Here is a 12290-nt window from a genome sequence, read left to right as displayed (position 1 = left end):
ACTCAATTAAAAGGAAAGGATGTTTTCAGACTTTGTTTTCAACTTTATTTCTTCTCCATTTTTTTAGGAAGTGCTTTATTGGTTCATCCAGTCACAGAGCCAAAAGCTACTGAGGTTGATGTGTTTCTGCCAGGATCAAAGGAGGTAAGAGTAAATGACAGTCATATATTTTATGTCTCATATCTCATTCCTCATTCTGATGAATTATCCCCTGTTAGGAAATAGATTTCTTCAGCATGCAATTGTGAAGACAGCCCAAATGACTAGAGCAACTAAAGATTCTTATAAGTCATGACACTGTACTCAGTGATCAAGAAACTTAATGGAAGTGCAGGGAGAAAGTTGAGTAGGTGGATTAGAATGGTTCTTTGTCTTCACACTTTGACTTGTGTAAGTGACTCCTTATAAACACACTGAGATTTTAAGTATGAATAAATCTTTCCTCTACTATGAGGTATCAAACTCTGGGGAAAACAAGTATAAATATATTTTGCTCTTTGGTTCTGGCTCTCTCTGAATCCTGAGTTTTTGTCACCAAAAGCTGGTATCCAGACATTCACCAAAGTGGATAAAAAATAATAACCGTGACATTCCTCTCTGCCCCTCCAGCCTTCTCTGCTCTTGTACTGGGTATTGCCATTGATTTTTGTCACTGTATAAAATCCTGGACCTGTTGGAGCCCTGGGCTCCAACTCAGGCAGGGCAAGGGGCAGAGGTGGATATAAGCCAAAGGGCTGCAGAGCAGCCAGCCGAGGGTGATAAGAGCAACAGTCTCCAGAGACAAACCAAGGATCCATCCAAAGCGGCTTAGGAGAGACAGGGCAGAAACTCGAGGCATCAGACCAGGACAAGAGTATAGGGACGGAGAGCAGGAAGGAGGCAGACCCTGCAGAGGATCCGTGAGCACTGGAGCATTGCCACAGGCTTCAGCGGATGGGGAAGAGCCATGAAGAATACTGAACTGATGGCCTGTCAGGGCAAGTTATTCTTGGATTGTCATGGTAAGTGGTGCAGTAGCTGAGCCAGGCCATGCTCAATGCTCAGTACTATCAAGCACTGACATGGCAACACCAGAAGCCAGTGCCAGTGTTCTCCCTCCATCCAGCTTTACATGTATGGTTGTTGCACTGGTTCCTTTTTTTTAGGTTGAATAAAATGGTTTAATGTGTTTTCTTTATATATTCATCTTTTGTATTGGTTTCTTGGGGCTGCTGTAATGAATTACCACAAACTTAGTGGCTTAAAAACGACAAAAATTTATCCTCTCACAGTACTGGAGACTTAAGTTCAAAATCAGTGTGTCGGCAGGATTGGTTCCTTCCGGAGGCTCTGAGGAAGGATCTTTCCCGCTTCCAGCAGCTCCCCCCAATCTTTGCTGTTCCTTGGCTTGTAGCTGCACCACTTCAGTCTACCCCTCCATCGCCACAGTGCCTTCTCCTCTGTGTCTGTGTCTCCTCTTCCTTCTCTCCTTAAATGTGATGACCTTTAGGGCCCACCTAGATAATCCCAGATAATCTCCTTATCTCAAGCTCCTTACTTTAGTCAAATCTGTTACCAATAGTCACTCCATCCACGGATTAGGAAGTAGCCAGGCTTTTCTCCAGGATGTTCATGCAGTATGGTCTTTGCCCTTGGTTTCTCCAGGAATTTACAATTCTGAAGCTGAGGGCTCTTTACAAAAGTTCCCTTGCCAAGTAGAAACTTGAGAAAAAGGTCAAATACAACAGCTAAATAAATTGTCCTGCCAACCAGCACTGAGAGAAAAGGGGGACATATGTAATACTTTCAACAATAAAGATTTTTTTTTAATTGCCCTGCTAAGCATTTCTGCTGAGAGTTTCTCAAGTTGATTCTAACAAAGCATAGGCTCCCATTAAGAGGAACCAGCCTCCTTTCTGATTTGGCCATAAATTTTTATGAATGGCCTGTCATAATTGCAAGCACATTGTTGTGACCATGTAATGTACTCCTTCAACACTATCTCCCAGAGCATCTTTAACTGTTCCTCTTGCTGCATCTTCCCAAAGCCTGGGTAGAAGAGCTAAGCTGTTCCTTGCCAGACATTTGCCTCACTGATTGGCTGGCACCACATCACAGTGTGCACAGGAAATATATCTAAGGTCCCTCACTGTCATTTTCCCCATGTTTCTGTATGGCCCATTCTCTTTCCTTCAGGGCTTTCCTTGAACATCTCCTTCCCAGCGAGGTCTTCTCTGACCACCTCTCTAAGATTATACACCACCCCCACTGCTCCTGTCCAGCCCTCCTTCATCCTTTATTTTTCTTCACAAAATGGTGGCACCTCCTAACATTCTGTATATTTACTTAGATGTTTTATTTATAATCTCTCTCTCCCATTAGAATGTTAGCTTTAAAAAAAAAAAAAACTATATTTATTTTTTACAGAGAAGAAGGGAGAGAGATAGAGAGCTAGAAACGTCAATGAGAGAAATCATCGACCAGCTGCCTCCTGCACACCCCCCACTGGGGACGTGCCCGCAACCAATGTACATGCCCTTGACCGGAATCGAACCTGGGACCCTTCAGTCCACAGACCGACGATCTACCACTGAGCCAAACCGGCTTCGGCTAGAATGTTAGCTTTTTTAAGGCTTATTTTTATCTATGTTCACTGCTGCATCCTCAGCATCTAGATGGGTTATTGGCACAGAGCAGGCCTTCGATAAATACTTGTTGGGAGAGGAGCTTGGTGACTGAGCTTTAGGTCTGGTCTATATGGTGTTTTATACCAATTATTCCCTTTCTAGGTTGGAGATCTTTGTATATGGCACCAGCAAAAATACCCTCTACCTCTCATTCTAATTAGTTCTAAAAGTGGTAGTCAGGTAATTCTAAAATCCTATTTTAGTCAGTGTTTTTTTGTTTTTAGCTTTTACTCCCCAAATCTCTATTTAAAGCTACTGGAATTCGCCAAAGAAAGTCATTTACAAGAAACGAAACCTAAGACAATATCCCTCATAAACACAGACACAGAAATACTTGATAAAACATTAGCAAATTGAATCCAGCCAAGGATACTACATTGTGATGAGGTGGGATTGATCCTGTTGAATTAGGAGTTCAATGTAGCTAATCATCGTAAAGTCACAGCTCTCACAGTCACAGCAGGACAGTGACAGACGAAGCAGCCCAGCTATATAAAGGATGTGATAATCCCAGGACATGAACTTGTGAAGGAGGCTCTGTGGCTGGACTGGAAGAGAGAAAAAGAGGTTTTTGTTTTCACGCTGATGGTTTCTTAAGGACTTAGCCCATCAAATTACTTTGTAGTACCTCTTTGGTACTTCAGCAACAAAACCCTTGGACAGGTGCCCCAGATAAGAGTTTGAACGTCATCCCTGAATTGTACTTTGTAAAAAAAAAAAAAAAGGATCATATTATAGTCATTCTAGTGTCCCTTTGTTTTTCTACAAGATGCTTCCTTCTCTGACACTTTCTTTTTTCCACGCCTCATCTGTCATTCATTTGCTGGCAATGCGCTTTCATTCTTTGTTGCTGCCTTCTCTCTTTCATCACATTTTTTACTAATAGACGTATTAAGTTCTAATAAGCCAACTGAACTATAAAATCCATAAGGTCAGGAACTGCGTCTTTCTATTCGCTCATGTTTACCTAGCAGTGCTAGGCACATGGTAGGTTATTTAATTGATAACTTTTGGATGGATGGATGGATGGATGGATGGATGGATGGACGGACAAATGAAATGCCTTTTTAGTCAAATTAATCTGTCACATTAGTAGGTTAGTCTTTTGGGGTCTTCTTAAAAGTATGTGTCCTTCCTAACTTCTACTCAAGATTTTTTAAATTATACTTATGTTAGCTTTCTGGTTACATGTATTTGAAATCAAGATAAATGGGTGTTTTACTGAATAATGAAATTGTGAGCAGAGTTGCTCATATACTCTTTTTCACTGGGGTATGTTCCTTTCCAGGTCTGGTATGACTCTAAGACATTTGCTTCTTGGGAAGGAGCATGTACTGTGAAGATCCCAGTAACCTTGGACACTGTAAGTTGTTTTCAGACTGTTATTTTTACCTGTTATACTGTATTAGCCTGCTTGACCTGCCATAACAAAATAGCACAGACTGGTTGGCTTAAAAAATAGAAATATATTGCCCTGGCCAGTTGCTTGGGTATTGTCCTGTGAACCAAAAGGTTGTCGGTTTGATTCCTGGTCAGGGCACATGCCCGGGTATCAGGCTCCAGCCCCAGTAGGAGGTGTGCAGAAGGCAGCCAATTGATACTAATTCTCATAGAGATGTTTTTCTCTCTCCCTCTCCCTTCTTCTCTCTCTTAAAAACAAACAAACAAACAAGCAAACAAAAAAAACCCAGAAATTTAATATCTCATAGTTCTGGTGGCAAAAGTACTAGAGTAAGGTGCCAACCAATTAAGTTCCTGGTGAGGACTCTCTTCCTGTCACATGGACAGCTGCCTTCTTGCTTTGTCCTCACACAACAGAGGGAGAGTGAGGTATTGGATCGAGGCCCCAGTCTTATGACCTCACTTTACCCTAATTACTTCTGTAAAGGCCCTATCTCCAAATGTTTACAGTCACATTGGAGGTTGGGGCTTCAACCTATGAATTTGGGGGGACACAAACATTCAGTCCATAACATGTGCTTACATAGAAAGAACCAAAGATATTAAAGTCCTACAAAATGGCATGGATATATGGAGACAGAAAATAGATTAGTGGTTGCTTAAGGTTGGGGAAAGGAGAGATTTGGGGGATTAATGGGTAGTGACTGCTAATGAGCACAGGGATTCTTTTTTGGGTGATAAAAGTGTTTTAAAATCCATGTGGTGATAGTTGCATGACTCTGGATATACTGAAAGCCATTTAACTATATATGTTAAAAGAGTGACTTGTATGGCATGTGAATTACTTTAATAAAGCTGTTAAAATATGAGAAAAAGAGTGTAAAAATAATATATACTCTGATGAAACCTAAAGGACAAACAACTCTTTCCCATATATTTACAATAATATGTCTAAGAAAAATAATAACACTGAACATAGAAAGCAAACAGGGAAGTCATCACACAGGACACACAGCATGTCCTTCTCCTGGCCTAAGTCAAAACACACGTTTGAATTGTAACGCTGGACCTCTAGGCCCAAGGGAATGCAGTCCGTTATGACGTTAGAATCAAAGTGGCCCACCTGGATAGAATTTCTGAAGGGAAGGTGGCTCCTGCAGCTGAATCGCCACCATCATCACAAACCCTAAGTAGTGTGAAGATTAACAAATGGGTATTGATGTTATTTTATTTTAATTATGAGTAGCAATATGAACTCCATTATAAAGAAAATTATTTCAGATGTCAACTTTCAGACCTAGAAGAGACCTTAACCTGCATTTAGTCCAATCTCTCATGTTTTTTACAGGTAAAGACACCGAGGTTCAGAGAGGTGAACTTACTTGTCCAGGATTGTGGCTAGATTATGGTAGAACTGAGACTAGATCCCATTTCACGCTAACTTACTTCCTCATTCTTTGAGGGGAAGAGTAGAGATTGGCTGATGAGAGTTGGAAGATAGATGTGCTTTACTTCTTGCTGCCACCCGCAAGTCAAGCAGAGGGTGGACATCTTAGGTACTCCACCCTAACTCCCAGCTTCATTTAGACTCTTGTACTCTTCTCCCTGCTGCATTTACTCAGAGCAAAGTACACTCCTTTAGGTGATCCAGGGAGCTTTCTTACAGAGGACCATCCTGTCAGACAGGATACCTGCTGTGCTTTCCCTGCTGGGAATGGCATTCCAGGAGACCCCCAGGTATGGGTCATGCCTCCAGTCCTGTTGTTAGTTAGAGTCACTTAAAGTGCCCTTGGTGGCTTCTGTAACAGAAGTTTCACAGATTTAGCCTTAGAATTGAATCATTCATCCTGATGATCCAGGGAATCAGGGAGCAAGATGGGTATAGGTTGTAGTGAATAAGAACAAAAGTCACCTCCCACAAACAAAGGGACTACCAATTAAAAATATAGTGGATAGAGTGTCAGCCTGTGGACTGAAGGGTCCCGGGTTCGATTCCGGTCAAGGGCATGTACCTTGGTTGCAGGCACATCCCCAGGAAGGGGTGTGCAAGAGGCAGATGATCGATGATTCTCTCTCATTGATGTTTCTAACTCTCTATCCCTCTCTCTCTTCCTCTCTGTAAAAAATCAATAAAATATATATTTTTTTAAAAGAAAGAAAATTAAAAATAAAAACCAGGAGAGGCCACTTATAGGATGGACAGAACAGGTAATAAATTGATGAAGGTTGAGAAGTTTGTTTAGTGTTTGAATTCTATTCCTTTTAATGCCAGGGCCTCCATAAATTTATATTGGCTTTGAATCTGTACTAGTAAGGAGTGTGAGTCTTGTACAATGAAACATTTTTAAATTCTACTTTGAAATTGCCTTACTAGTATATGAAAGCTCCTTCCCTGAGAATGTCGCTCTATTATAGATACCAGTGTTTCAACGGGGTGGAAGTGTAGTGCCTATAAAGACAACTATAGGAAAGTCCACAGGCTGGATGACTGATTCCCCATATGGACTCCGGGTGGCTCTAAGCACTAAGGTATTTGGAAAATGTTACCTTTACACATTTCATTTGTTACTACTCCATCTCTTTACAGGGGTAGCCTCTTGAGTGTGTGACACTGTGTAAAAGTGGTGAACCCCGTCTATGGGATAAGTGCTTCAGATGTTTATCTAGAAATCAAAGCTTTGAATTATTTCTGAATCTTTTCTGAAACTTGTCTGACTTACTTGGGGTTGTTCTTTAAAGAGCTCTGAGAACTAGAAATGATAGAAATTTCTTCTGGGCACTAAGACCTTTGGTGCTTTGCAACCTGGCATCGATACCATTGGACTGAAAGGTCACTGGGGCCTAGGCAGCCTGTCCCTGAAACTCAGTGTCCTATAAGGAGGTATCTGTACCAATGCAACATTTCAGGGACACCTCCCCCCCTCCCATCCACACCCCCCACACACACTCACACACAATAACTTCTGTTGTCATCAGATGGCTAAAACAACTGATAACTCCTTGGATACAGCCTGGAAGAATTCAAAATTGATCTGTACTTTTAAGCCAAAATGAGAAAGCAGATTTGCCCAAATCTATCCATTTGCCCAAATGCAGTACCAAACACAAATTCTTATTCATGCAAATATTATAAAATAATTCAGCTTTCTCCTTTTTTTACATCCTTCTTTTCCATCTATTTCACTTAGGCATGTTTTATTGGGCCAATCTATGGCCTTCAGGCACATAAGAGACCACAGAATAAGATACAAGATCCATAGCACATCAAGTGTTGTCCAAAACAGTAAGCTGCCAAGTGGAGTGCTGTGAGATTGTAGGACATGCAAAGGGAATCCTCCTGCTAAAAAAAAGTAGGAATTAAATATAATTCCATACATGGGGGGTATACTAAAGAGAGTTGATCTCATCCATTATATACTAATTTTTTTAACTTCAGTTTCATTTATGACCTGTTATCACATTCTAGGATTGTATTTTCAGGGAAGCCTATGCCACTGACCATACTTCGTGGTTTAAATTTTTTTCAACAAGGCCTAACTCTTCGTGCTCTTCTTATGTGACTTCCTTATTTATATTATTTCACTAATGGATATTGATTGTATGACTACTTTATACAGCTTGCATATTAAGCTTATGTTTGACATAATTTTCCACAAATTTTTAAATCTATTATTTCCCTTTAGGGTGTGGCCTTGTTTTCCCAGAAAACTATTATATAACCACATTCTCTATCTGTGATTCACTCTCTAGGGTTCTGCTGTGGGTGAATTGTATCTTGATGATGGCCATTCATTCCAATACCTCCAAAAGCAGCAATTCTTACACAGGAAGTTTTGTTTCTGTTCAGGTGTTTTGAGCAACAGGTAATGACAGCTAAAAATCTGTGTGTTTTCTGAAGTAAATTATGCTACTCTTTTGCTATCCTCAAATACACAGCTGATATATATATTTTTTTAATCTTTTTTTTTTTTTTTTTTTTTTGTCTTCAACATTTTATTGAATTTTTACAGAGAGGAAAGGAGAGGGATAGAGAGAAACATCGATGAGAGAGAACCACTGATCAGCTGTCTCTTGCACACCCCCTACTGGGGATGTGCCCGCAACCCAGGTACATGCCCTTGACTGGAATGGAACCCGGGACCTTTCAGTCCACAGGCCAATGCTCTATCCACTGAGCCAAACGGGTCTCGGCCACAGCTGATATTTTAAGATATAATTTAAGAAGTTAATGATGAGAACCATTTGTGAAGCGTGTTTCTTTGTCTCCACATTTTAGCTGCTTCCCTGAGTTGATAAAGTGGCTTTGTGTGCTAGATGTCCTATAGGGCCCAGTGGCTCAGTCACCCCAGTTACCTGAGGTAGACATTCTTGGTGCACCCCTTGTGGGCTGTGTGCACAGTCCTGTTGTAGTTAAGCCTTGGTTGTTGTTGGTATTGACCTCCAGGCCAATTGGCTGTGAGAATCAGCTGTGTCTATGATGGGAGAACTTCTGAGCTGGAGATACCCTTATGAGACAAGACTTGCTTTAGTGGGGCTTTGGTGCTCTCTGAGTCTGCCCCCTGAGTGTGTCCCTTATGGATCTGAGGCGTTGTAATCTGGATGGTCCTTCTCTGACCCCTGAGTACACTGGCTCTTGGATCTCCAAGGAGGTGCTAATTTAACCTCTGTCTGAGGCCACCCAGCAAGAGCTATAGAGAGATCTGTAGATTCCTCTTCTTTGTTTGGGTTTTGGAGGTGCCCAGATGAGGCCCAGCTGTGAAGCAATGCAGGCTGCTATGGGGCCCTGGGCCTTCTTTTGGATATTCTTGGTCTCTCTGACTCAGCTGCAGTTTGATAGGAAAGTTCAGATTTCAAAGGACCAGGCCATTCATATGCAAAAGCCTCTGCACACAGCTTGGATGGGGCGGAGTCTCAGGGCAGAGCAAACAGCAATGGCTTCCCATCAGCCCTGCCCTAAGAGGCCCCGAGTCTCAGTGTCCCATGGTAATCGCTGCAAGCACCTCTGGGAGAAAGCAGCCCTTGAGTTCCACCTGCTGCCAGACAGTCCAGTTTCTTCCCGTATGAGTCTGGGTCCCCAGAGTCTCGCCTGGAACTGGAGTTCAGAGTAGTCAGGAGCTTGTGTCTCCCTTCGGCTTGAAAAAGCCAGCCACCTACTCAGTTGCCAGCCCTCTCCACATGCGCGCCTCTGTACCTCTGCCTTCCGTACCTCCTCTGAGTCTCAGTGTGCTTTTCTCTTTCCTTCTAGTTGTAGGATTTCCACTCAGCCAGTCTTTCTGTGGTTCTGGATGATGTCCATTATGTCTTATAGTTGTAGTTTTGAAGTTGTTGTGTGAGATGACAAGTTCAGGTGTTTACCTATGCTGCCATCTTGGTTTCTCCACAAATTCAATATAATTCCTAACAAAATCCCAATTGCATTTTCCACAGAGATTGAAAAAACAATTCTAAAATTCCCAATTCTAAAATTCACCAGTCCAAACCCCTCTTTCTCTTCTTTTCCTAATGCCATGTACATTTATTTAAGTTGTGCTGACGAGAGGGGTCATTATACCAGCAAGTGTGTGGTGGAGCAGATCTTTGTCCTCGGCCTCAAGAAGCAGCCATCTTCTGTGACCACCCACTCATCTGGTGAGGAAACAAGCCATTTATTTTTGTAAACATAGAAATAGCTAAGGTGAAGAGATGATTAGCCCTAAAACTGACATAATGTCTTAGCCAAGTGGACTCTACACTTCCTGGTAGAAGTCAAATATACTGGTATCCAGAGGCAGCAAGGCCATCCTGCTTCTCTTCAACTAGTCTTTCTGCTCGCTGTAAGCTATTGATGTTTTTCTAAGGTACATTAACTTGGGCTTGAAATAATATTGTGGCTTTTCTGACTATTTTTCATTAAACTGTAGATATCTGAAGCCCTACTTGTTTTATGGAGTTTCTTAAAGTGCATATGTTGAGATATATCCTTTTTTAACATACTGAATTTCCTAGACAAATCACTTTGTTCCTTATAGTTTATTTTTAACCGATTTCAACCGATCTTGCATTCAAACCATGGGAGTGTTTCATAATTAAAAGTCCATGGGTAAAAATTGTAGGTAAAATTCTCCTAAGTAGGGGATAAAGTTTTATGATGAAGTTGGAAAGATTTCAGATACAAAGAAAGAAATTTTCTCTCCTAGATGTTCATCAAAATTTCCCTTTTATTGTTTTGATATTTAGATGGTAAAGATCAGCCTGTGGATTTTACATATTGTGCCGGAACATCCACGCTGAGCCTGGAGAACCTCTCTCTGAACATTGGCACTGCCTGGGAGGTCCACATTCAGTGACAGAGAAGTGCGTCTGGTGACGAGTACCGGGAGCTGCCTGCACCCTTCGACCTCTCTCTTGGCCTTTTTTGAGATTTGTGTTATACGCTAATTGACTCAAAAAAACATTTCATTAGTCATCAGTTTACTAGTGAACAATAGATTTCAGGTTTACATTCTTAGATGTATTATTAATACTCCTGTGTCAAAACACCCCCGCTCCTAGTGCAAGGAGCCCTGAGACATTTACAGCGTTCATGTACCTTTCCCTGCTTCTTCGGCTGTGGCCCCGCTGTCAGCACTGTGGCTGTGAGTGGCTTCTCCTTGAGCATGGCAGGCTGGGTTTGTTTCACGTGAGTGTGGCCCGTTCGTGGCTGCTTGTCTCTAGCCATGCAGCAGAGTCACTCTGGCTAGAGCAGCTGAGTGGCTCGAGGCCTATCTCCAAGTGAGCAGTAGCCTCCAGTATCCCCCACAGTATCTTTCAACCCCTCAGAGGTGGGCAAAACAGCCCTTTTCTGCCTGCACTGCCTATACTATAGCAACAGGGAGTAATTCTCTCTAGAGATTGACTCAGGAGTACAAAGGGTTCTTTTCTCAGTCATGCTTTTTGGGCTCCAAAATTCCAAATTAATCTCAAAAGTCTAATTTCTTTATCTTAATTGTTTATTAAATACTGTCTATTAACAAAAGAATATTTGCAACATGAATAAGCTATAATTAATAATAAATACCATGTGCCCATCACTGAACTTTACAGATAGAACACATGGCTTCGACCAGGGCAAAGCCACTGAGGCACTTACCTTGGGCACAAAGAAGTGTGTGACACACACACAAAAAACGCATAGTAATCAAAATAAATCATATTTAAAACTAAAACTTAATGCAAAAAATCAATAATTAACCAAAATATCAACATTTTAAATACAGATAGGATCAGTATTACTGAGTTCTCCTTTTGCCTCTGGTTCTAGAACAGCTTGGTGTGGGATTGAACATTACAACCTACCTGTCCCTCAGGGTGCTCCCTGCTTTGGAGACCTCAGTGACTTCCAGCTACCTGCCACAGCATCTGTTGGGGCACCCCACCTCACGTCCTTAGCCCTCCTCTTCACTCAGCAATTTGTTAACTGCCACTTCTGTACCTCTGTTTCCTGAGCCCCCAATATCTACCCCTTTCCCGCTGCCTATGCATATCTGATCTCTGACCACCTGTCCAGGCCAAACTCAAATCCTACTTTTTCACTAAGCCTCTCTAAATACGCTAAGCATCCCCACTCCCCATGAATAGTGACTTCCCTTCTCTGAAATCCTGCCCCGGGTACAATATGTGCTCTAACTTGGCATTCTCAGGGATTGTCCCCTTATGTTTCAGATTTGTCTGCCTTGTTCCCCTGTTAGATAATATGTTCCTCAACAGTATGTTATATTTCTCTTATATCTGCCAGAGTACCATTATACTGGGCTTTTAGTAAGTATTGACTATAACTGGTCAACCGGTGAATTTGATTGATTAAAAAGTAAGAATTGAATATATTTGTTTCTGATTTACTTTTCTGACAAAGAACTGTTCTCTTTAGAAGTAGTAAACATTACGCGTTTCCCTCAGGACATATTTCATTGTATCAGTTGAGATTTGAGTTTTGCACCATATATAAGCTTACATAGATATATGCAGATTTTTTGTTCCTATTTCTGTAAGTTTTGCAATTAAGGAGAAAGGAAGACGCCTACATTAACTTGTTTTATTTCTAAGCTTCAAATTTTCCTTGCCTGAAAACTAAGTGCTCTTACCTAATAATATAAATGTTGGGTTTTAATAGCATGTAAACCTAAATAACTAAGACCTACATTCAGATCGACACTTATTGTATATCTGTTTTTCCATTTAAAATATTTTTGGAGGTAAGAAAGAAAC

General features: G+C 41.4%; 1 protein-coding gene across 2 annotated transcripts in view; it reads left to right on the top strand.

Annotated features, from left to right (window-relative positions):
• GANC (glucosidase alpha, neutral C) overlaps nt 1–11908 on the top strand; it is a 60686-nt gene extending 48778 nt beyond the window's left edge. For both annotated transcript variants that reach the window (XM_084903115.1, XM_084903114.1), the window contains exons 20-25: nt 68–144; nt 3955–4029; nt 6483–6596; nt 7818–7930; nt 9592–9695; nt 10284–11908. In XM_084903115.1, coding sequence (XP_084759241.1) covers nt 68–144; nt 3955–4029; nt 6483–6596; nt 7818–7930; nt 9592–9695; nt 10284–10393 — 593 coding nt within the window. In that variant the 3' untranslated portion in view covers nt 10394–11908. The remainder of the gene's footprint in view (nt 1–67; nt 145–3954; nt 4030–6482; nt 6597–7817; nt 7931–9591; nt 9696–10283) is intronic.
• Nucleotides 11909–12290: the final 382 nt, after the last annotated feature.

Source organism: Pipistrellus hanaki, assembly GCF_964339955.1.
Source record: "Pipistrellus hanaki genome assembly, chromosome: 1".
Classification (NCBI taxonomy): domain Eukaryota; kingdom Metazoa; phylum Chordata; class Mammalia; order Chiroptera; family Vespertilionidae; genus Pipistrellus; species Pipistrellus hanaki.
The sequence above is the reverse complement of the archived record's forward strand: the minus strand, read 5'-3'. Positions and strand labels throughout refer to the sequence as shown.